This window comes from Vicia villosa, linkage group LG7 (genome assembly GCF_029867415.1).
Source record: "Vicia villosa cultivar HV-30 ecotype Madison, WI linkage group LG7, Vvil1.0, whole genome shotgun sequence".
Taxonomy (NCBI): Eukaryota; Viridiplantae; Streptophyta; class Magnoliopsida; order Fabales; family Fabaceae; genus Vicia; species Vicia villosa.
Window position 1 is genome coordinate 87,390,251 of NC_081186.1, and position 26,732 is coordinate 87,416,982.

General features: G+C 31.6%; 2 protein-coding genes and 1 pseudogene across 2 annotated transcripts; 2 read left to right on the plus strand and 1 right to left on the minus strand.

Moving 5' to 3' along the window:
- The first annotated feature begins 1,415 nt into the window (after positions 1-1,415).
- LOC131617718 (lysM domain receptor-like kinase 3) lies at positions 1,416-5,198 on the plus strand. The gene is made up of 11 exons (XM_058888979.1): positions 1,416-2,121; positions 2,353-2,386; positions 2,483-2,490; positions 2,627-2,964; positions 3,057-3,146; positions 3,247-3,340; positions 3,431-3,582; positions 3,672-3,766; positions 4,101-4,236; positions 4,342-4,440; positions 4,513-5,198. The coding sequence occupies exons 1-11, from the start codon at positions 1,482-1,484 to the stop codon at positions 4,675-4,677; spliced, it is 1,851 nt and encodes a 616-aa protein (XP_058744962.1). The 5' UTR covers positions 1,416-1,481; the 3' UTR covers positions 4,678-5,198.
- Positions 5,199-8,825: 3,627 nt separating this feature from the next.
- LOC131619600 (secreted RxLR effector protein 161-like) lies at positions 8,826-9,355 on the plus strand. Its single transcript, XM_058890680.1, has 2 exons — positions 8,826-8,980; positions 9,097-9,355. The coding sequence occupies exons 1-2, from the start codon at positions 8,826-8,828 to the stop codon at positions 9,353-9,355; spliced, it is 414 nt and encodes a 137-aa protein (XP_058746663.1).
- Positions 9,356-11,216: 1,861 nt separating this feature from the next.
- LOC131619601 (UPF0481 protein At3g47200-like) lies at positions 11,217-12,666 on the minus strand (annotated as a pseudogene).
- Positions 12,667-26,732: the final 14,066 nt, after the last annotated feature.

Here is a 26,732-nt window from a genome sequence, read left to right on the forward strand (position 1 = left end):
AATGACAAGATACAAGTAAATGATCTGATGTTGATTACAAAATTATCCTTGAGTGGGAACTGAAAATGGGTAGAGGGAGGGAGAGAGAAAGGTTTTTTCTCCTGAAAAATAGAAAAGGAGAAAAGGGAGAGTCTGACGCGAGCTTTTAATATGTTCACCTAGTTCGAAGATACATCTCCAAAATATTTTTAAAAAAGTTTAATTCGAAGATGTATTTCCGAACATAACCTACAATTCCCTTCGTAGATACATCTCCGAATTTACTTTGAACTAAAATGAAGAATTGGTGCGTCCGAAGATATATCTTCGAAAACAGAGGACATTTTAGAAATTTCACATATGACCTAGGAGAAGGTATAAAGGTGCAATGAAAAATTACCTTAACTTTTCATTCGCAAGCATTTTGTTTCGAAGTTTTATGGATACCTATCTATATATAATAGGCGAGTCGGGGACCTCTCAAATGGGAGAGATTCATTACTAATGTTTTTATTATATAAAATAAAATTCTACTTAATCTATGTTACATTTTTTAGAATATATGTGCATTATACACCAATATTTAATAATGGAGTGTCCATTTCTTTTGAGAAATGAAGAGGATATGAACTCATAACACACGCTCCATTTTTTTATAATTTTAAATAAAAACATAATACTTAATTTTTTTGTCCGGTATGCTAATTTTGTAATGGTTAAATGTTGTTTTGTAATTTTTATAAAAAAAATGTTTTGAAACAATTAACAATAATGTTATTTTAATTCATTTTCAAGAAATAAATAGTAGATGATTTATTGGAAATATACTTCATTATACAATGTTTGGATTGGCCCATGATTGTAATAGAGGAGATGAAAAGGTATTTTTAATATAATTATTTTTGCTAGGATGGGTCTGAGTCATCATGAAGAAGTTTATACTAGTGCTAGTCTTGAAGTAGGAAAAGTATTCTGTCGACATTCCGAGAGAATTAATTGACTCATTTTCGGTGAACTTGTCGTGTGGGTTTTGTTATCATCCCAAACCGAAACAACCAGGGAGTTGCTTCCAACGTGCCTCTTCTGTTCTAGGAGTACTAATTTCCACTAAACCAACACCAACAAAATGCACTCCAAAATTGCTCCATTAACCACCTTAATAATTAATTAATTTTTTCTCCCCATCTAAACTAAGTGTGTTTATATCATTTATTCATTTTATACAAATTATTACATTCATCATAACAAAATTTGACTTGATAAAGTATTATTTTAACTTATTTTAAAATATGTAAATTTAATTAGATGTAAGATTTATAATATTTCTAAGAATCTTTTATAGAAGTCAAAGTGCATAGAAAGTGACAGAAATGAAAATAAATCACATATATAAATTGTATTCCCACTAAAAATACTTAATTGATTTCAACTCTCTCACAATAATATTTCTATTTTCCATTGCATGTTTCTCTTGCATATTCAACACACCTAAATTCTTATCAATGGAATTGGAACCAACCAAATTCATATTATCATTTCTATTCTTATTACTAGCCTCTAAATTTTCCCCTACAGAATCAAAATGTAGCAAAACTTGTGATACAGCTTTAGCTTCTTATTATCTATGGTATGGTTCAAATCTCACCTATGTTTCAAAAATCATGCAATCCAACCTTGTCACAAAACCCGAAGATATTGTCAGTTACAACACAGACACAATCAAAAACAAAGATTTGGTCCTATCTTACACAAGAGTGAATGTTCCATTCCCTTGTGATTGCATCAATGATGAATTTCTTGGTCACACATTTCAGTACCATGTTGGAACAGGTGATACCTATATGTCTGTTGCTAATAGGAATTACTCCAATTTGACAACTTCTGAGTGGTTGCATAGCTTCAATACCTATCCATCAGATAATATTCCTGATACTGGAACTCTGAATGTTACTGTTAATTGTTCTTGTGGGAATAGTCATGTTTCTAAGGATTATGGTTTGTTTATTACTTATCCTCTTAGAATTGAGGATTCTTTGGAATCGATTTCGAATAAGACTAAAGTTAATGCTGAGTTGTTGCAGAAGTATAACCCTGGTGTGAATTTTAGTCAAGGGAGTGGTTTGGTTTATATTCCTGGGAAAGGTACGTTCTTATTTTGTTGCTATGTGTGTTTTGGTCTTCTGGTATCAATTCATGATTTTCTTGTATATTCTAGTAGTAGGCGTGTCACTGTGTGTCCGACACGCGCCGGTGTCTTATATTTTGTTGCATCATGCTTCTGCTTATAGTTGTGTACCCGTTTCTTCGACGTCTTTACACGAATGTATAATTTTCAAATATTGTCTCACATTTTATTTTCTCTTCAATTTCCAGACACAAATGGTAACTATGTGCCTTTTCACACAAGGTAACTTCTCTTTTTTACTGACACGAAGTTTAATAGTTTTTCATACTCTTATAACATTCTAATCTCAATGGCCTCGTTTTCGTTTTCCTTTTGCAGCACTGGAGGTTAGTTTCAAGTTTCATTGATGGTTGTTATACTTGAATTTGACATTCATATCAGATGTCTCAAGGTAAAGATATCCTTAAAGTAGAATGCTAATCTTCTTCTATCTCATATTATATATTTTTTCGACATAATCAGGTCTATCAGGTGGAATTATCACTGGAATATCTCTTGGAGCAGTAGCAGGATTAATGCTATTAGGATTTTTTATTTATATCACATGTTACCGAAATAAAAACGTACGGAATCAAGAGTTTCTCTCAGAAGAAACCAGCGCAATTGTTGAAGTCTCTGGTAATGCTACATATGGAACTTCAGATTCTTTGAGTCCTGCTAATATCATTGGCATTAGGGTGGAAAAATCAGGGGAGTTTTCTTATGAAGAACTAGCTAATGCTACGAATAACTTCAATTTGGCTAACAAAATCGGTCAAGGAGGTTTCGGTGAAGTCTATTACGCCGTGTTGAATGGTGAGGTTAGTAATCTGTTTTGTTAGTCTTAACTTTTGATTATGTTAGATATGATAATGCTATAAGGATAAAGCTGAAGTTTTATCTAATTACGTAGAAAGCTGCAATAAAAAAGATGGACATGAAAGCGTCAAAAGAATTTCTAGCTGAGCTTAAGGTGTTGACGCGTGTTCATCACTTGAACTTGGTAATAGCTTATGAAAACAATTTGATTTTATCGTCTGTTGTAGAAATCATTTATGCACAAATACTTATATATATGATTGTCAATTGATGATTATGTATAGGTACGGTTGATTGGATATTGCGTTGAAGGATCGCTTTTCCTTGTGTACGAATACATTGATAATGGAAACTTAAGTCAACATCTTCGCAGTTCAGGTGATATACGCACGTCTACTGATGCATTAGTTAATGTGATTATATTAATGATAACTATATAATATAATGATTGAGTAAAAATGTTTTTAGAAGGAGTACCTTTGTCATGGACGTCGAGGACTAAAATTGCTCTGGATTCAGCAAGAGGTCTTGAATACATTCATGAGCATACCGTGCCTACTTATATTCATCGTGACATAAAGTCCGAAAATATTTTGTTAGACAAAAACTTCTGTGCTAAGGTACATTCTTTTTCAAAGATAACTCTCTAGAGGTTGATACTTTTTTTCTGAGATAATTCTGAGAGGCCTTTTATTAATTTATTTATCAGGTTGCAGATTTCGGATTAACCAAGCTGATCGATGCAGGAAGTTCATCAGTTCCTACTGCTAATATGGCAGGCACATTTGGTTACATGCCACCAGAGTATGATTACAACTATGTTTTCATCTTTTATGATAATATAACATTGTAGCTAACTCACAATTCTCAAGCTGCTAGCACATAAGTGATCGTTGAATCAAGATCTGACGGTCAATATTTTATACTCGTTATTTTAAAGTAAGAACTCATCAAAACATGTATGTTTCTGCATTGTCTGATCTCGATCCCACGATCATCAACATGTTGACTTCTAGTATGCGTGAATTCGTGGTTGCAGCAAATCCACATGTCTTCGCCACACCAGTAAATGGTGAAACTGAAAACACTTCACTTTTCAATAATACAGAGTTATTGACACCTATTTCTTATATTGTAGATATGCATATGGTAGTGTTTCTTCCAAAATCGATGTATATGCTTTCGGAGTTGTTCTTTATGAACTAATTTCTGCTAAAGGAGCTGTGATAATGGGAGGTGAATCTGGTGCTGATTTAAAAGGCCTTGTAGTTTTGGTAATTCTCGACTTCAATATCTATAATATTTTCAAATGCACATGTAGTCCTTGAGTTTGAATTAGAGTTATATATTTTGATTATTTTTGGTGACATGTGTGACAGTTTGATGAAGTTTATGATCAACCAAATCCTATAGAAGGTTTTAAGAAACTGGTGGATCCTAGGCTTGGAGATAACTATTCAATTGATTCAGTTTTAAAGGTATAAAATACTATATTTTTTTTTTTGGTGATTGTGACTAGAATAAGATTGAGCAATTTGTTGCACTTGCAGATGGCACAACTTGCAAAAGCATGCACAGAGAGTGATCCACAACAGCGTCCAAATATGAGCTATGTTGTAGTTGCTCTGACTACATTAACTTCAACAACTGAGGAATGGGATATCACTTCTATATACAAAAATCCAAATCTTGTAAATTTAATGTCAGGAAGATAGATATGATATGAGTAGGAATTTAGAATACAAATGTTAACAATGATTGGTCAATCCATCTCCAAAAATAAAAAGCGGCATTTTTTGAAGTTTTTAGATGTATTGTTTATTCTGTTTAGACAAATAGGTAATAATCACTAGAACATGAAAGACACAACTTTGAAGTCTTGAGTTCAAAATCGAATGATAGTGTCTGTTCCAGGCCGGCCAAACAATCTAGCAAGACCGGTCCAATGCCAAAGACCCGATCAAGAACACCCTCATACAAGATTGGTGGACAGGTGGCTGCAAACCTGGTCTGAGCCACTTGCTCACCATCAGCCATAGGATCCAATCCAACGGTCTCCATACTTCGCGATGTGCTATTGGGAAGCACCTCCATTCCAATGTACCGGAGATCAACACTACCGCATCGGAGAGCTTTGCATTGACATGTGATCAATCTTCTATTTGACACCGGAATGGTAACGCCGTCTGTGGGAAACAATTGCTCGACTCTCAGAAATTTTACGTCGAATTCATCAATTCCTTTCTGTTGCCCCATTGCATGGCATCTCGACTTAATATCAGTCCTGCTGGCATCTCGACTTAATGTCAGTCCTGCGACTGAAATCACCACATCGATTTCAACCCTCGTCACCTTGCCACCTTCCATCGTCTCCTCGATTACTAAAGGATTATCCTGTCTGGTGAAACCGTTTAGAAGACCCGTGAAGAGAAGAGCTCGAGATCAAAATCGAATGATAGAAAGGAAGGGCCTAAATACAAAAGACCAATTCTATGGTTTTAATGTAAAGAAAAAGTGGTCGGTATCCCCAACAAAGTGATTCCGTTGGTGATAATGACCAAGGTATTGACGAAGAAAGTTCATGTGACATTATGTGCGCTAGTCTCTTTGTCGTTCTCTTTGAGGAATTGTGATTAGATAAAGGAAGATTATGCCCTTACGAAGGCATAAATCTGCTAGCGTTCAAAGATTCCATTATTCATACTGGGAGCAGTATAGAACTAATAGTCTCTTTAGAAGAAGGAAGGGGTGTAAGAGTAGTAGAAATGCAATTCTTGATAGTCCCTTGTGAAAGCGTCTATAAGTGCATCCTAGGGAAACCTTTCTTCACTAAACTCGACATCGTCGTTTAGACCGTCTACCTAACGAGCAAGTACCAAAACATCTATATGATGAACCAATTACGCCAATGCTAACCTACCTAGAGCTTGCTTGAAAAATGAAACACAATCGAAAGATCAAATTGCGACAAAACCTACCTAAACAGTAAAGATTGAAGTCAGTTTACCTGTCCCATTAGAAAGGGATCTCATCAAGTGTCTCAAAGCCAATGTCATCCTGAAGATATTGTCAGCTACAACACAGACACAATCATAAACAAAAATGTTCTCCAAGCCTATTCAAGAGTGAATGTTCCATTCCCTTGTGATTGCATCAATGATGAGTTTCTAGGACACACATTCCAATACCATGTTAGAATAGGAGATACCTATTTTACCGTTGCTAATCAAATTTATTCCAATACGACAACTTCTGAGTGGTTGCGTCGCTTCAATAGCTATCCACCAAATAATATTCCAGTTAATGGAACTCTTAATGTTACTGTTAATTGTTCTTGTGGGAATAGTCATGTTTCCAAGAATTATGGTTTGTTTATTACTTATCCTCTTAGAAGTGAAGGATAAGATGCATTTGGATGGACAAGTCATGTGGAGCGCAACTTTAAATTGCGAAATGTATTTGTAGGAGAAAATTCAAGCGACCATGGTAGTTATGGAAGGGAAGGCAATGACATGTTACCAATGATGAGAGTTTTTCTCTCTTAATCCCACATGGACAGAGTTCATCCTCGTTCTCTTCCTAAGAGGTTCCAAAAATATGGTTGAGTTTGAAACAAGGAGGAGTATCATGCACAATCACTACTATAAAAACTCCTTTTACCTCAATTGGAAAAGAAGTTTTACCTCGTTTCTATCATACTCTACTTTTTACCCCATTGAAATGTTACATCATATAACATCTCAACTACTTCATCAAATACTTAGATTAGGGTTTTCAAGTCAGGAAATTCAGGAAAATAATCAATCAATGGTTGAAATTGATCCTCAACAATGCCCCTTAATTCCCAAATCTCAAGGCATCAAACCTCAAATTCATCAAAGGTACTAAATTTGAGTTTTGAGCCTATCAAGGACTGAAATCAGGGCTTTCATTTGGGAAGACTCACAAAGCTTCAAGACATGAGCCAAAGAACTCAAACATCTTCAAATGATTCCTACATTGATATCAAATGCAAGATATACTTCAATTCAAGTTCAACTAACCTCAATTTCATCTGGTCCACAATTAGTTTTTTTTACCTAATTCACCTAAAAAGTTGACTTTTGACCCGGACATGGCTCCATGACTCAAAACATGATTCAAGGGTTTTCAATTCAACAATGTAATCCACTTACATGATTCATTTGGAGAGGAGAACTTGATTCATTTGAAATCTCCAAGAACATAGTTCATATAGAAAAGTCAATTGTTGTAGATCACCTTTGACTTTTTAGAATTTTGATCAACTATGGACTTTTAAGGATCTAAATCATCAACATATGATCATTGAAGTCATTTAATCAAGAAAAATTAAGAAAATCAATCAAGGATAAAAATGTCAACAAAAATCAAAGTTAGAAATTTCAAAGACTTAAATTTTTTTTAAGTGTTTTTAAGCTTTTTTGTCCTAACTTCATAGGTAAATAACTTCAAATTTCAAGTACAAACTGAAGAAAACTTTCAACATGAAAGTTGTGGATTTTGATCCAATAAACAACTTTGTCACACATAAAATTTTCTTAAGAGATCAACCATTTGAGAGATATGGATTCATAAAGTTCCTATCAAAGAACATTTAGGTATGAATCCCTAATATTTTTCTCAATTTTATGGCCAATTTTCACCAAGATCCAAGATGAATTCTTAAGATCTTAACAAATGAATTGAAGTATGTCCTCTAAGCTTTCCAAAAAGTCCTAAATAACTTATTAATTCAATTTGAGCAAGGAGTTATGCGTGATCAAAATAAGGCATTTGAAGTTGAATTTCAAGGTATGCCCAATTTTAAATTGAAAATTCCATATCAAGAACAACATATTAGATTATTTTCTATTATGCTTAACATTTAAATATTCTATACAAAGAAATTCTTACCATAAATATTTTTATTTTTTGATTAAATCATCATTAAAATATTTTTTATAAACATATTTAATATTTAGTAAGAATATTATAAGTACAAATATAAGTCAAACGTATTCAATATTTTTATTTAAATTTAAAATTTTCTAAATTGTAACTATTTTTCAATACTAAAAATATTCAAAAACAAAAATCAAAAAATTATTATTTTTATTTTTTTATGTATTTATTTAAAAGGCCAAAATTATATTAATTAAAATAATTAGAAGCATAAATTATTTACTACTCTTTCTAGTAAAAACATTTTTTTTTCAAAAATTATATCATTTAATTTTATTTAAAAATTTTAACTCTGAGAAAATTAAGTTAATTAAAAAAACTATTTTCGCATTGTATTTTGAATTTTATATATTGAAGTATATTTTCACAATTTATTTTGTTGAGTAAATTTCTCTAAAATTACTTTTCAAATCAAACAAGACTCTCAATATTTTAATAACAATTTAATTATTACAATTAAGATTACAAATAAATTTATTTACCCCAATTAAATATCTCATTTCTTGAATTAACATTAAGTTTTAAAAAAAATGATTTTTTAAAAAATTGATCTTTGGTGAAGTTATCGTTTTTATATATATCAATGTGAGTTAGTTTGGCCCTTTGTTAATTACAAACAACCATTTATTTTCTTTATAAAATTAAATTATTTTATTATTTTTGGTCACACATTCCAATACCAGGTTAGTACAGGAGAATGGAGATACCTATTTTTCCATTGCGAATCAAATTTATTCCAATTTGACAACTTCTAAGTGGTTGCGTAGCTTCAATACCTATCCACCAAATAATATTCATGTTGATGGAACTCTTAATGTTAATGACACACTCTTATTTTGCTTATACCTTATAACTAGTAACAAACTCTAAGTTCGAGAGTGAATTAATGAAAGAGTCTGAAATGAGTGACCTTAGGATTATGATTTACTTTTTGAGCATGGAGTTCCACAAGTTAAAACTGGGACTGCTCATGCATCTAAGAAAGTATGCTCTTGAGATATTGAAGAAGTGTGATATAGAACATTGTAATGCTACCAATACACCAACTGAAACAAGGTTATAGCTGTCCAAAAGTGAAGGTGAGCAAAATGTGGATCCAACGCAATATAGAAGATTAATTGGATCATTACGTTTCTTGTGTAATACGCGGTTAGTGTCGATATTTCGAATAGATTAATGGAGAGACCGAAGGTGTCTCACTTTGCAGCAATTAAGAGGATCCTAAGATACGTAAAAGGAACTCTTAGCTGCGAAATTCTCTTTCCCGCAAAAGATATGGACAAAAAATGGGATTTTATCGATTATACCGATTCTAATTGGTGTGGAGATAAAGATGATCAAAAGTCTACGACTGGTTATGTCTTTATGTTCGGAGGAGCACCAATCTCTTGGTGTTCTAAAAAGGAGCTGGTAGTTGCATTCTCTTTGTGAGGCTTATTTGTTATGTGTGTGTCAAAATAGTCACATCTATTTAGTCCCCTGCGTGAATTTACTAAAATATTACACAATTCCAAATTAAAATTAAAAAATTAGAAGATAAACCATACCTTATAGTGTGGACATCCCCAAAATTTCTTCCCGAAATTCTTAATTGTTGTTGCCCTTTTAATAAAGATCAAGTTTCCACAAAAATAATTAGGACTCCATTGCTTCTTCGAAAAAGATGAATAAACCCTTGATTAGAAAATGTTATTGTCTTCTCCATAATTACCAGAAAATTTTGGAAATGAAAAAGAAATTGCAGACAATATTCTTTTTTTATATTCTCGGAATGGAGATGTCTTAACTTGAAGAAGAATGTAAAGTTGCTGAAGATGTGTAAAGAACCAAGTTTGAAGAAGAACTATTATGAACTCGAATCCATAAAGTTAAAGAAGAATCACAAAATAGCATTACGGGGATTTCAAAAAGAGATACCAAGATTTATAACATGTGATCTTACGTGGCTGCCATGTTCTGCTGATTAGGATAAAACATTAAAAAAATTAACATTTACGAACAAACGGATAAGAAGGATAAACTTGAAATAGTTAGTGAAGTGGAGGGACCAAATTGGTCGTTTTTAAATTTAAGGGATCTTTATGAACCCCAACTATGAACCCCAACCAATAGACACGAGATGAAAAAATATATTAAACCTTAAAATTTATACTTCTCATCTTTGAAATTATTAACTTATGCGTTAGAGTGTGTGTAAGTAGTACCCCACCCCCACTTCTCCTCTTTTCCAAAGCAACCAAAGGGCGAGACGAAGACTAATCTTCAAGATAACTAAAATTTAACTACTTCAAGTCTAACAACTTCAAGAAGAAGCTTCCTTTTTGAAAAAAACATTACTAATAAATCCAAATGTAATTAATGATTAACTATTTATTAGTTTATGAGATTTTCGAATAATAAATAATTTTTTTTGTTAGGATGAGTTTTTTTTTTAGAAAGGAGAGCCTAAGCCCAAAAAAGAAAAAGTTAAACATCTACAACCTCGTAGGCTTAGGTTCCAGATGCATCCCTAGCGAGAAATTTAGCAAGATCATTTCGATAATCATGATAAATCTGTAGGCCAATGTGTGCAAGCTCTAATTTGTTATGGCGTCAACACACTGATTGGCTTCTCAATGGATGTGATTGATGTTGACTTTCCAATCTTCATTCAGATAATATTTGATTTGAAGAAGAATACCGCAACCTTCCTTAATGCTTGGAATAAATTTTGACTAATCACACATTTCAAGTTATCTTTAGTAATGGTTTTATCTCACATTTGTACCATCTCAAAGTCCTTCCCATTCTCGTTTGTCATTTTAGAATTTTCTAATAATTACTCTTCAATTTCATTATAAGTGTCATTTTTATAATATTTTATAGTTTTAAATGATTCATTCAATAGTCTTTTAGTACAATAAAATTATTTGTGGTATTTCACTTTACTTTATTATTTAACTAAGTACTATTATTAAATAATAAAAAATTAATTATTTTATCATCTAAATAAACAAAATTAGTTATATTTTTTTCAAAATTATGTCTAACTAAAATTGAATGCATAAAATAAGGCGGATGCCGGATAGAGTAAACAAGATGAAACAAATATCAAAATAACTAGTGAATATAATTTTTTTTTTCTTTATGCACTATGGTTCTTAGAGAAAGGGGTCCTAGTGAATACAATATTTAAATAAAGTCACAATGACAAATCAAACAACAATTTCATAAAATATTCAAGTCAATATTGAAATAAAAACAAATGACACAGATATAAAAATCAAAGGAGAAAACATAGGGTGATTAATAATTATAGAAGATGACGAGGCCTTGGAGTAATTGGTAAACTAGTTGTTGAGTTAGTTTGGCCTGAGCTTTGATAAGATTGTTTGACAGAGTATATTGTTTGAATACTTGTTAATACAAAAAGTAAAATGCCAGCAATAAGAGAAACAATAGCCCAAGGGTTTCTAAAATAAGTATGAATAAGATTAGCACGCCATCTATTCCATGGCTTCTTGCAAAAGCCACTCATACGTGTCCTCACCACCTCAAGTACTCCCTGTCGATCCACTGCTATATCCCTCGACAACGAATTAAACAATTTCGAAACAACTTTATCACTTCCAAGACCATTGATAATGATCCCGTTCCGGTTAAGAATTGCAACATCCATGGCATTGTCAACCAAGGTGTCCATAAAATATGTGAACGATGTTATCTCGTTACCTGCTCCAACATGCAGACGCTCGAAGGCGATGAGATTAAGAAGCATGTATTCAGTGGTGTCATCTACAACCAAAATCGGAAGCCTAAGAACACCTCGATCGAATGATACGTCTTTCAGACTCAATGTTTTGCTTTTCTTAAAGCGGATTCCTGCTTCGTGAAGCTTACTGCTGATCGAATAATCTCTTCACCTGCTTCTATGTCTTCAGGCACGGGTGTTGTTGGATGGCTTGGTTCTTCTTGAATTAGGCTTTTTCTATAGACATCCAATATATGCATGTATTTTCCCAAGCTTTGAATTAAATGTGTCCTAGGGTTTAATAATTTTACGATTTTCTGGTTTAATAACTCAAGATCATATTCCTGTAATGACTCATGTTTTCCACCAAATAAAAATCAGTCAAAATAAGAATAAAAAAACCAAAAAAATAAAAATAAAATATATATATTGAAAATTGATAATTAATTACCTGCTCCAGTCTAGTTTCAAGTTGAATCAATGTAAATAGAACAGTCATAGGAATTTGATTCTCAAGCATAAGCATATCACGCTTGATATATGGTAAAATATAAAACTTCCCATGTTCACTAAAGATTGGATCATTCTCTGCATAATCTGCAACACGATCATTAGCTTTCAAAATCTCCAAAGTAAAACAACCATCAAGAATCATCATTTGAATAAACTTTGGTGTGTCCAATATCCAAATTGGATCAAGTGGCTTGTAGGAGTCTCTCAACTCTTGGACCACTTGTTCCATCTCTTGGAATACCAACTCAATGGGCTTTTCACATCTCTTTAAGAAATGAACAAGTGCTCTATGCTTATGTACTTCCATAGCCATTAAATGTTCCTCTCCATAATGATAAGGACCAAATGAAACTGCTTGTGGTTTGTAGGCTTTTTTGTTTAGATTGGTTACTACTGAGGGTATTTTGTAAATTGAATGCTTCTTCCATTGTTCCATCTCATCATATATTGAAGGAGCATTGCTCTTTATCTCGTTGTTGATTTGATCAATCCAACTCATCTCTAATTCATGTATATGGTTAATGTTATGAAAATTAATTAATCAGTCATCATAGATATATACTATGTGCATTTGAAAGCAAAAGTAAAATATTCACTTCATAAGCCGTAAGAGTATGACTATGAACGTATTTAATTGGAATCTTATTTTTACCAAAATTAAAAAACTTTATGTAAAGAAATATATATTAATCGCACATTTTCCTATATCATAATTCCTTACTTGAAAACATGTTGTGATTTGTCTGGAGAAAAGAATATCAAATTCTGTTACAAGGCATTTCATTTAGTATATTATTGGACCAATCTGAACACGGAAGCAAAAAAGCTTGAAATCTAAGACGATTTTAAGGCTATGTTTGGGAGTTTGGAGGGGAAGGGAGGGGAGGACTTTGGAAAATAGGAAGAATTGGGTGAAAAGAATAAAAAGATTTTGGGTAGGAGGGTTTTGGAGGATTTGATTTTATTCATAACACCAAAAACCCCATAAAATGGGGGAACTCAAAAATTGTATTGAATGAGGGTTTTGGAGGGTTTTGGAGGGCTTACATAAATTTTGCAAATATCGTTTAGGTTGTTATACTATTTTGAAAATTAAAAATTTTGTAATGATAATGAGTCTTTTATCATTCTAAACAAAATCATTTTTTCAAAAAATGTCAAATATTTTTCTATATTATTTTCAAAATTCGATTTCGGAAGCCTTCCCCTCCCCTCCCCTCCAAACTCCCAAACATAGCCTAAATGAAATGCGGAAAGCAAAGAAACAGCTTCTCATGCTAATGGATTAATGAATTCAAAATTTCTTAGAGAATATGTGGATTCATGCATAATTAATTTTGTTACTATTATTTGTTGTAGGGGTGTTTAGAGTGTGGTATTGACAGAAAAAAATCATCTAAACCGCAACAGAAAAAATCGTGCGGTTTAGTTTGATTTGATTGACTTTTAGAAAAAAACCAAACCAAACTAAACCAATTTGATTTGGTTGGATTGGTTCGTTTTTTATAAATATTTTATTGATGACAACATAACTTTGTATTTAGACATTCATACATTATCAAATAACAACAAAACTCGTCATATTTTGACAACAACTTTTCATTTAATTTGTAAAAATTAAATTAGAAAAAAGTGAAATAATAAACATAAAATAATAACATAAAATTATATAAAAAATTATTATAATGAAAAAAAAAATAGAAGAGACAAGATATTAGTGAAGATGAAAAAGAAAAAACAAAAGAGTTAAGAGTGCGTTTTGATGAAGCATTTTAATGAGGTAATGTAATGTTTTAAGGGAATTTAAAATGATTTGCACAAAATTTATCGTTTGGATACAAAAATGAAGAATTGTTAAATTGATGGAACTTTATGGAGTATTTTATCTAAGTTAAATTTAATCATTTTGAAATGACACCAAAAACCAAAGAATTTGAAATTCCTCTCATACTCCATAGAATGTATTTGTTACTATTATTTCTTCAATTTTGCAAATTAGTCCTCATATTTTTAAAAATTACAAAATTGACCCCAAAAATAAATTTTCAATTTTTTAATTTGGTCCAAAAAATTTAAATTTTATAAATAAATGACCCCAAAAATCTAACAATGAATTATCTTAATACTACATCCAAACAAAATAATTTAAAAATGAATGGATTTCAATTGAATCATTTATTCTAAATTCCTTTAAAATTTTCAATTACCTCATACAAACATACTGTAAGAGATTAGAGAAGAAGATGTGCGATAAAAACGAAACTGAAATAGGGAACATATGCATAAAAATGAGAAGGTGAAAAAGAAAGAACATAAGAGAGTAGAGATTAGAGAAGAAGAGGGAAGTTGTATGTGGCAAAGAAGGCGTGATAATGCTATTAGAGATTTGAGAAGATCGAGATTGAAATCATATGTGTGAGGATGAGAAAATTGTTCGTAAGCATAAGGATAAGGTATAATAGGTTTAAGTTTAGGTTGGATGTGAGTTAAATAAAATTTAGTTTGTAACATAATGCGGTTTGATTCGATTTGGTTCGGTTTACAAAATACAAACCGTAAAGCAAACCGAACCGTGTGGTTTTGTTAAAAGATGACCTAAACAAATCTAAATTAAATGCGGTTTTTTGCGGTTTAAGTTTGGTTTGGTTTGGTTTGCGATTTTGTGTTGGGTTGGTTAGGTTTTGAACACCCCTAATTTGTTTTCTTCGAGTTGAAATTTAACTTGTAAATTGTAATCAATTAAAAACGTTTTTCTTTTCTTTTTATTTTGAGAAAAATGGAAACAAATTTAAAAGAAAAACATCAAGAGAACTTGTCTTTCTTAGGTTTGGTTGAAAATATATATGTTAAAGAAGTCTCACATTGCTTAATTTCACATTGCTTAATTTTGTAAAGGAAGAGAGAGTTCAAACCTATATAAAGGATTAAAAAAATATTTAAGTCTCACATCACTTAGTTTAATGATGGAGGAGAGAACCAAATGCTATATATATATATATATATATATATATATATATATATATATATATATATATATATATATATATATATATATATATATATATATATATATATATATATATATATATATATATATATATATATATATAAAAACTTTTTTACCAGATGTGTTAGTCAAAAGTACTTTAAGTAGTTAAATATTTATAGTAATTTAAGTAGTTAAATATTTATTTTGGAAGATGTTGGTGTATTGGATCTGGGAGTATTTGAGAATATATTATGTGTTTTAACAATTTTCACATTTTTGTTTCTCATTTTTCTCTATTTTTTATTTTCCCAACAATCTTGTTATTTTATTGAGAATAAGTATGGGGTTAATAACTTAAATATAATTAAAATATAAAGAAAATATCTTGCTTTTGACCTTTTATTAAATTCATTAAGCAAATTTCTTGACAACTTGTCTAGAATTTTTGTTCAATATTAGCTAAGAAACCATCTTGTTTTCTTAGCGAATGGTCCTCAACAAATTTGCAAAACTCTCTCGTAGATATAACTTCAAGTTAGAAATCTGAAATATAGAATGAATGTGACTACCCTCCAAGTAAGTAATTGTAGTCGATATGCAATTTGATTTTGATTTATTTTTTTGCTAAAATTTTCAAACTTTTTTTTTCATGATAAATATATCTTTATCATCTTTCACTTTATCATAATACCAAGCAAAATAGTCACATTTATTTAATTCCATGCTAGAATTTACGAGAATATTACTCAATGCCAAATTAAAATTGAAAAATTAGAAGATAAATCATACCTTATAGTGTGGACTGTAAGCGGAATAATTTTGTGGATCAATTATATGAAATTAGAACATCAATACTTACTTGTTGTAGACATAAATTGGGAATAAAGATTGTCATTATTGTCACCTTGATTAGATCCTTGAAAAGATGAATGACCGGATCTTCCTCTGTATCTCACACTCCCTTTCACAATTCTTAATGGGGCAAGATGTGGAGCCGTCAATTATGTTTCTGATTTCGTGATTACAGAGGGAACCTAACCAAATAATATATATAACCCTAGTCCCTATCCATTATGGGCCTAGGGTTAAAAGCCCACACTTTTTCCCACACCAATCAGGTTTCAGATACTCAGACTTTAATTAAAAAAGATCACTTAACCAATAGAGGAGCCTACTTATACTTTATACACCCCCATCAAAATCATGATTATCACAATTTCACAAACTAAATAGTAATTGATTGTAGCCCATAAAATATAAATAAATCTAACATTCTCCCACTTGAGAAAAATCAATTGTGTGATTTTAATTTTAAAAATACATTTTAAAATGACTCTCGGATTAATGACTAATTCCTTAAAATTCGGCCACATTTTAAGGAAATGCATGATTCCAGGTGCAGGATCTGAATATGACTCTATCCAACAAAAATCAAGCTGTAATGAATCATGACAATTATTATATTCTTCATTGACATAAAACCTTCCATGGTTACAGATACTACAGACCCCGTCAACTAGTCATCAGTGTGGCAAGAAAATAGCATGCCCATGTGATCCAACAACCAACTGCTATTTTCTTTGTTATTCTTTAACAATTTCTCTCAAATACATTAAAGCCAAAGAAATTGCATGGTTATATAAACCATGATTGTAACACCCCAAATCTACCCGGTAATTATAATAAAAATCAGAGTATAAATTCAAAACAAATTCATTTGAGGTATCACATATTCGTCATTCAAAAACAATTATGACTTATTTGCCTTCATATAGATACATAGCACGCAACTTAAAACGGACAATTAAATCATTATTCAAAAATCACTTTCTTTCAAATTAACTAATTAACTCGCAGCGGAATCATCAAACATCATAAATATTCAAATCAAGTCGTAGCATCATTGCACGGTAACTTTAAGTTACAATTTAAAACATAATTCACTTAAAAATTCAGCAAACAAAATAATAAATAAAACAATCGCCTTATCCCCCCGAGTGCTACGTATCAGAGCAAGACACCAACTCGAATAACAGCGAGTAAAGACTTCATAAAATCACTTCAAACTTCCACCGCTACCTTGAGTACCTGTCAATTTCCCATGGTAGGGAAACATCATTCAGAAGGGGTGAGATATCAAAAAATATAAACAAAAGTATGATAATCAATATATTAGACAGGAATCTTACAATCACCACCACTTCCAAACAACAGTTATAATAACAACTAGCAAAAGCAGTTATAACAACAACTTTAGCAACAATTTGTAACAACAATTATAACAAACATCGGCAACAACAATTATCACAATAATTATTCCGCAACTCAAACCAACACAATTTATATCCACAGCAACTCATAACGACATTAACATCACAATGACTCAAAATGCAACACAACTATGCACATGCATGTGGTACCCAGGGCTTCAGCCCCCATCGCCAATTGCCAGTTAAACCGAGGCATCAAGGCATAAGCCTTCGTCACTAATTTGCCAATCCAGGCTATCGCCAAAAAATGCATATGTATATAAATGCAACAAACACATACAACAACAACATCATCGTCACAAAAGGCATAAGCCTATATCGTCGCTATACCAATAGATAGAGGTATACATCGTCACTGAAACATCCTACAACTTTGCATAAAACAACAATATATTTGGCAACAACAAAATCCACAACAAGTATTCAAAACAACGTGTTCATTAACAACGCATCCGCAATACATTTCCATAACCCGGAACAATCCAAACGCATCTACAAATTAATTTATTCGACAAAATCATAACAAACAAACCAACCGAAAATACCTACCAATATACACGACCGACTCCGACAATTTTCAATTAATTTCGGTTAACTAATTATACCGTTTAATTCTACTAATTCGATTAATCGGTACTGTTTTTGTAAATTAACTATTCTACTAAACTTATATATATATATATATATATATATATATATATATATATATATATATATAAATATATATATATATATATATATATATATATATATATAATATATATATATATATATATATATATATATATATATATATATATATATATATATATATATATATATATATATATATATATATATATATATATATATATATACTAACTTAAGTTAGATTAATCAATTCAATTATATAAATATATTTTACTAGATCCAAAATTACTAATTAATATATTATTATTAATATACTAATTATTATACCTATTATTGTATTATTATTACTCACGGTTATACCAAATTGCTCTGCTATCCTGTTGATTATTCACATCTCTTACATAGAACTACCAGCCACTACATCATCATTACCTGCTATGAATATATACTAACTACTATTGAGAACTTCTTTTGTAATTAATATATAGAAACAAACTAATTAATTTACAGATTATAAGCCAATTTGTAGTGCTATTCCTACTATGACATAAATAGATATGTAACATAATACTATGTATACATATAATCATGCTACCTGCTATGCCACGATTCAGGACAGAATAAAATAAGCCAACTACACTGCCATTCGGCAGACCCTCTCACACACACATGGGTGCCGATCGGCTCCCCCTTCCTGTACCCAATTGCCGTTTGGCAGACACCCGTCGGCAATTTTTTTTTTATATGTCTTTCCAACATCGTTTTGACGTAAACAACCACAATTTTTCCAACCAAATAATTTTCATTCACAGATTTTCAATACCAATTCAGTCACAATCAAACATAAATTTTAACACTATAAAATCACAATTAACACTACAAAGGAAACAATATTCACACAACCGAAATTCATACAACCCCAATCCCACATACTAATCATCATATTTCCTGTTATATAATTTGAACCCCACCCTTACCTTTTATTAGGAGTCCGCTCTACAATTCCGGTCGAATCCCAGCTTTTCCGGTTTGCGTAATCCTTTCGGTTTCTCCTTCTCGACACAGCTCTCGTATCCCTTTTTCAACCACCGAGCTTCCAAACCCTTGTTTTGTTTTCTCTTATCACGTACAGCCACAAAAGTCTATTTTACCATTCTTTTTATTTATTCCCTTAATCCAATAATAACAATAATAATATTATTATTATATCTAATGGGCTTAAACTTCACACCTCCAATTTACTATTTAACACACAACCTCAAAATCCAACTTAATTAAAAAATCCATAATAATATTATTCTTAATATTATTTCTCCGACTAACTGACTAAAAATCTGAATTTAACTTAATAATCCAAATGCGCCTCTTAAAATCACACTGACAAATTCAACTACTTCGATACATTCTCAAACTTCTTCTAAATCCAATAATTAAATCCTTCAATAATTTAATTAACTAATTAATTAAATTTGGGCGTTACAATGATGCCTCTGCTCCAATATGGTGTTGACCACCGACACAGTGGTCCTGACAACACCGAGCTTAAAATCATACCTCAACTCCAAACTAGTGTCGACCATAGGCATAGTGGTTCCAATGACACTGAGTCCCAATTTTAACAATTGAAATATAAATAAGAAATGAAAAACAATAATTATAATATTCATTGCAATATCAGTTGCTCAAAATAGAAAGTACTTTGACAATCTGACAGTTAAAGTGTCCAAAATAAAAACAACAAACTAAGAAAATAACATAAAGAATAAACTCCCACTAACCAAGTACATAAAAAGAACTCACTATACCCATGATCTCAACATGGTTTTTGAACACAATGGGCCTAAGTCCCTTGGTTAGAGGATCAGCTAGCATGAAATTAATACCAATGTACTCAACAACAATGTCATTTTTCTTCACAAGATCTCTAACTGTTAAATATTTCAATTCCAAATGCTTAAAACCGCTAGAAGTTTTATTATTCTTGGAGTAGAATACAGTTGCACTATTATCACAATAAAGTTTTAGTGGCTTAGCAATGGAATCAACAATGCGAAGTCCAGACACTAAATTTCTCAACCAAATAGCATGAGTGGCAGCAGCATAACAAGCAACAAACTATGTCTGCATGGTAGAAGAGGCAACAAAAGTTTACTTTTTACTCTTCCAAGATATCGCAACTCCAGCCAGCATAAAAATGTAACCAGAAGTATATTTCCTATCATCAACACATCCAGCAAGATCAGAGTCACTATACCCAACTATTTCCAAGTTGTCAACTCTCCTAAAAAAAGCATATACTCTTTAGTTCTATGCAAATATCTCATCACTTTCTTAGCAACAATCCAATGATCATTCCCAGGATTGGACTGGTGTCGTCCCAAGACGCCCACTATAAAAGCAATGTCAGGCCTAGTGCACACTTGAGCATACATCAAGCTTCCCAATGCACTGTCAAAAGGTTTCTCATTCATTTTTGCCAGCTCGATCTCATTTTTAGGACATTGATCTTTATTGAATTTGTCACCTTTAGTGACGGGAACATCCCCTGGCTTACAGTTCAGCATATTAAACCTCTCTAAGACTCGATCGATATAAGCTTTCTGGGACAAGCCAAATACACCACGTGATCTGTCTCTGTGTATTTTAATTCCCAACACAAAGTATGCCTCACCAAGATCTTTCATATCAAAGTACTTGGTTAACATAAGTTTGGTCTCATGAAGTAGATTAAGATCACTACTAGCAAGTAAAATATCATCAACATATAACACAAGAAAGATGAATTTGCTCCCATTGACCTTAAGATAGATGCATTGATCAACTTTATTTTCTTCAAAACCCAAGGAAGTCACCACTTCATCAAATTTCAAGTACCATTGTCTGAAAGCCTGTTTCAAACCATAAATGGATTTTCTCAATTTACAAACCAAATTCTCATTACCACTTGTCACAAAACCCTCAGGCTGCTGCATGTACACCTCCTCATTAAGATCACCATTCAGAAAAGTAGCCTTAACATCCATATGATGCAACTCCAAGTCAAAATGTGCTACAAGAGCCATAGTTAGTCTAAAAGAGTCTTTAGTAGAAACAGGAGAAAAAGTTTCATTAAAATCAATTCCCTCTTTTTGTGTGAAGCCCTTAGCCACAAGTCTCGCCTTAAACCTCTCTATTTCACCTTTTGAGTCCTTCTTAGTTTTGAATATCCACTTGCAACCAATCGCCTTACAATTGCTTGGTAACTCATCTAGTGCCCAGACATCATTATTTACCATGGATTTCATTTCATCATGCATTGCATCTGTCCACATGCTAGATTGATAACAAGTAATATCTTCTAGATAATTTTTAGGATCAATAACAATACCAACATATCATAAGCATCCTCACTAAGATAAACTATGAAATCATCAGTGATAACAGGTCTCTTTTGTCTTACTGATCTTCTAACATGAATTTGCTCAACTGGCTCAGCAGCTTGTGCAACCTCAACCATAACAGGAGGATCAACTTCATTTTCAACTAGATGTTCAACCACATTCTCATTTGGAGCTAAACCTCCACGAGTAGTGGATGAGCTAACATTGTCAAAGTTAGGCAATGACAAAGTAACAACATCAGGCATTATAGAATCAATATTATCATATGCAATGACATGCTCAACAACATCAAGCTCAAGGGATTTTGCATGCATGGACTCCACAATTTTATTACCTCTGCCAGGACAGAAGAACTTGTATCCTTTGGCTCGATCTGGATATCCAATAAAGAAACAACGACTAGTTCTGGGGTCAAGCTTTGTCTCAAAGGGATTGTATATTTTAACCTCCATAGGGCAACCTCAGACACGCAAATGGTTCAGACTGGGTTTTCTACCTGTCCAAAGCTCAAAAGGTGTTTTGGGAACTGATTTACTAGGAACTCTGTTCAGTATATAGAGGGTTGTTTTCAAAGCATCACCCCACAAAAATTCTGGTAAATTACATCTACTCATCATGCTTCTCGTCATATCCTTAAGAATGCAGTTCCCCCTTTCGATTACATTGTTTTGTTCAGGAGTACCAAGCATGGTGTATTGTGGAACAATTCTACAATCTTGCAAGTATTTTGCAAAAGGCCCCATATGTTGTCCAATAGAATCATATCTACCATAATACTCTCCACCACAGTCAGAACGTACCACTTTTATCACCTTTCCTAGTTGCTTTTCAACCTCAATTTTAAAGATTTTGAACTTTTCAAGTGCTTCTGATTTTTCTTTAATCAAGTAAAGATAGCCATACCGTGAAAAATCATCAATAAAAGTGATAAAATATTTATTACCACAAATAGTAGGAGAAATGGGGCCACTAATATCTGCATGAATAATTTCTAAAAGGTCTGAACTTCTAGTTGAACCTTTCTTATTGGTCTTAGTAAATTTCCCTCTAATACAATCCACACAAGTCCCTAAATCATTGAAATCTAAGGAAGGTAAGATATCATATCTAATTAACCTTTCAACTCTTTCTTTAGAGATATGGCCTAAACGCTTGTGCCACAACAAAGAGGATTTTTATCTAATTTTGGACCTTTTCGCAATGGAGCTCTCAACATTCAAGGAAGATGAAATATTATCACAATCCAAAGACAACTTATACAAACCATCCAACAAGACACCATTACCAATAATTTGAGAACTCGACATCAAATTTATTTTTCCATCATAAAAGGTAAATTGAAATCCAAACTTATCCAAACAAGATACTGAAATCAAATTTCTCCTAAATGAAGGTACATAAAATGTATCTTTCAAAACAAGTTCAAAACTAGTTCCTAAAACTAAGCAAACATCTCCCACTAGCTCCACAGTAACTTCAAGATCATTTCCTACCCTAAGCTTGCTTTCCCTCAGATTTGGTCTCCGTTGGTTTCTGAACCCCTGTAAAGACACATTAATATGGGTTATAGAACCACTATCAAGCCACCAAGAATTAACTAGAACATCAACTAAGTTAGACTCAAAACAAACCAAAGTTAAATGATTACCTCCATATCTATTCTTGTTGTCTAACCAAGCTTTAAAAGCATGAAAATCAGTTTTCTTATGCCCCTTTTCCTCACACCAAAAGGATTTCTTAAAAGCAACCGGCTTAGGACCTTCTATGTTATGGTGTTGACGATTATCTGGTTTCTTAAAGTCAAGATATCTATGAGAAGCACTATGAGTGTTTTTCTTATTTTTCCAAGAATTCTTACCAGAATGGGGTTTAGCATGAACAGTCAATATGGCAAGTCACTTCTTTCCTTTTTGAGTTTCTCTTCTTCATATGCACCTTGGTGATAAGGTTATTTAAGATCCACTTATCACCAAAGGTATTATGGAAAGTTTTGATTTAAGTGAATTCAGCATGTAGGCAATTTAAGGCATGAGACACAATGAAATTCTCATTCAGGTCAATGTCATGGTTTTCCGTTTGGTTTAGACATGTCTATGAGTTATTTCAGTAAATATCCAGATTCAAGATTATTAGATACCTGAAACCTCTCTCTAATAGCAGCAAGATATTCTTTAGCATTCTCTTTCTCAGGCAATCCACTTATCACATGTTCAGAAATGATCCTCTTCATGGAACACGAGCTAAGTCGATCATCCTCTCCCACTTAGCTAATTTTTCTTTCTCTAAAGGTGTACTCTGATCATTGATCACAGGTTTGGTTTCATGCAATGCCATGTCAAGATCAACAATCCCTAATGAAAACTCTAAGTCTTTCTTCCATTTCTTAAAATTAGACCCATTCAGGATCTCAATAGACGCAGAACAATTGTTCATAAAGAAGGTCACTATTGAGACAAAACAAGAATGCATTAGAACAAATAATAAAGGCAAGATATAGCTTCAATGAACATAAGTTATCACAAATATGCCAACATTATCACGCAATCCCCTTTGGGTGGAATGCGTAAACCCATGTTACAACAAGGGTCAGAACCTTAGATGAGTTACTCAATGAGCATACATTATGTTCAAAAATCTATTCCCTTTGGGTAGATAAATTCTCTAAGCTAAAACACCTCCAACAACTCCATCCATAAATTTCAAGAATAATCTACTCAATGAGCATACGTTAAATTTAGAAATTCATCACCTTTGAGGAAATAAATCCCTTAAACCAAAGCACCTTATATCCTTAATTAATCACAAACCTTTACATAAATTTTTTTCCTTTGGGAAATCAATCATAGTAACGACTTAAAACCATTTCTCAAACTACAAAGAGAGCGATCTCACTTTGGTGGTGATCACATACAATAATTTATAGAAGTTCTTGTATATAGGAATCAAATTTCTCTTACCAAACAATATCATGAACCGATCATGAACTGAATTATATAGCATTCTCAATAAATTTTTCCTTCAAGTGTCAACTTCAATAAAAGGGATATTATTTAATATTTTAGAATATTTAACAAAAACAAATATATCACAAATTCATATAAACTACTGTTTATTCAATGAAATATCCATAATCATAAAGTTTGAAAAATACAAATTTGGTGATGTAACAATTATATATATATATATATATATATATATATATATATATATATATATATATATATATATATATATATATATATATATATATATATATATATATATATATATATATATATATATATATATATATATATATATATATATAGTATATTGTTAACTTTCGAATACTGTATCATTATATATAATTTATGGTTGACTTAAAAGTTAACGTAAATTTTGGAACGAAAATTTTGAAACTGAAATTTTGGAACAGAAATTTTTGAACCGGTCCAATCCTAAAATTTTAAAGGAGAATGAAAATCTGTCGCTGGAAACAAATCATGCCATGCCGACTCAAACGTAAACGTTGCATCACAATTCTAAATCAATCCATTGCCGGAGAAACATAATTGTAACTCATAATCATAATTATGTTAAATTATAATTATATTTTAACAACAAACAATTAATTGAATTCTAACTCACTCTAATATCAAATGTAAGCGGAATAATTTCGTGGATCAGTTATATGAAATTAGAATACCAATACTTACTTGTTGTAGACATGATTTGGAAATAAAGATTGTCGTTATTGTCAACTTGATTAAAGATCCCTGAAAAGATGAATGATCGGATCTTGCTCTATATCTCACATTCCCGTTCACAACTTTGGGGTAAGTTGTGGCGTCAGCTATATATATAACCCTAGTCCCTACCCATTATGGGCCAAGGGTTAAAAGCCCACACTTTTGCCCACACCAATCAAGTTTCGGATACTCAGGCTTTAATTAGAAAAGATCACTTAACCAATAAAGGAGTCTTAGTTATGTATCTTATTAGAATCATGATTAACCCGTTTTCACAAACTAAAAAACAATTGATTGTAGCCCATAAAATATAAATAAATCTAACATGGACATCCCTAAGATTTCTTTTCGAAATACTTAATTGTTATTGCCCTTCTAAGTAAAGCCAAGTTTCCACACCAATACCAATTGCTTCTTCGAATAAAGATTAATAAACTCTGGATTCGTAAGTGTTACTATCTTCTCCATAATTATTAGAATTTTTTAAAAAGGAAAAAGAACATTTAAGAAAAATGGATAAGAATGATAAATTTGAAACAATTGGTAAAGTTGAGCTACCAATATGAACCCCAATTAATAGATATGAGATGAAAAAAGATATTAAACCTTAAAAGTTTATACTTCTCATCTTTGATGATTATTAACTTGTGCGTCAGAGTGTGTGCAAGTACCTCACACTTCTCCTCTTTTCCAAAGCAACCAAGGGGCGAGATGAAGATTGATCTTTAAGACAACTAAAAATCTAACAACTTTCAGAAAAAGCTTCCTCATTAAAAAAACATTATTAATAAATTCAAATGTAATTAATGATTAACTATTTATTAGTTAATGAGGTTCTCAAAAGTAATAAATAGTTTTTTTTGTTGGGATGAGTTTTTTTTTTTTTTAAGAAAAGAGGGTCTAAGTCCAAAGAAAGAAAAGGTTAAATAGCTACAACCCTGGGGGCTTAGGTTTCAAATGCATCCTTAGCGAAAATTTTAGCAAGATCATTTCGATAATCATGATAAATCTGCAAGCCAATGTCATGGTGCAAGCTCTTATTTGTCATGGCGTCAGCGCATTGAAGAAGAATACCGCAACTTTCCTTAATGCTTGGAACGAATTTTGACTAATCACATATTTCAAGTTATCTTTAATAATGGTTTTATCGCACATTTGTACCATCTCAAAGTCCTTCCCATCCTAGTTTGTCATTTTAGAATTCTCTAATAATTACACCTTCAATTTCATTATAAGTGTCACTTTTATAATATTTAATTTTTTTAATTTTTTTATTTGATAGTTTTTTAGTAGAATAAAATTATGTGTGTTATTTCTATTCACTTTATTATTTAACTAAGTACTATTATTAAATAATAAAAAATATTTATTTTATCATTTAAATAGACAAAATTAATTATATTTTTTTTCAAAATGATGTCGAACTCAAATAGAGCACATAAAATAAGGCGGATAGAATAAACGAGATGAAACAAAACTCACATGTCAATCAAAATAACTAGTGAATACAAGATTTAAATAAAATCACAATGACAAATCAAACAACAATTTCATAAAATATTCAAGCC

What these genes read in the sequence shown, in the direction of transcription:
- LOC131619600 (XM_058890680.1), top strand. Translation starts at nt 8,826, where the DNA reads ATGAGTGACCTTAGGATTATGATTTACTTTTTGAGCATGGAGTTCCAC. An exon ending in AATACACCAACTGAAACAAG is followed by an intron (nt 8,981 to 9,096) that starts GTTATAGCTGTC and finishes TATTTCGAATAG; the next exon opens with ATTAATGGAGAGACCGAAGG.
- LOC131617718 (XM_058888979.1), top strand. Translation starts at nt 1,482, where the DNA reads ATGGAATTGGAACCAACCAAATTCATATTATCATTTCTATTCTTATTA. An exon ending in TTTGGTTACATGCCACCAGA is followed by an intron (nt 3,767 to 4,100) that starts GTATGATTACAA and finishes CTTATATTGTAG; the next exon opens with ATATGCATATGGTAGTGTTT. An exon ending in TAAAAGGCCTTGTAGTTTTG is followed by an intron (nt 4,237 to 4,341) that starts GTAATTCTCGAC and finishes CATGTGTGACAG; the next exon opens with TTTGATGAAGTTTATGATCA.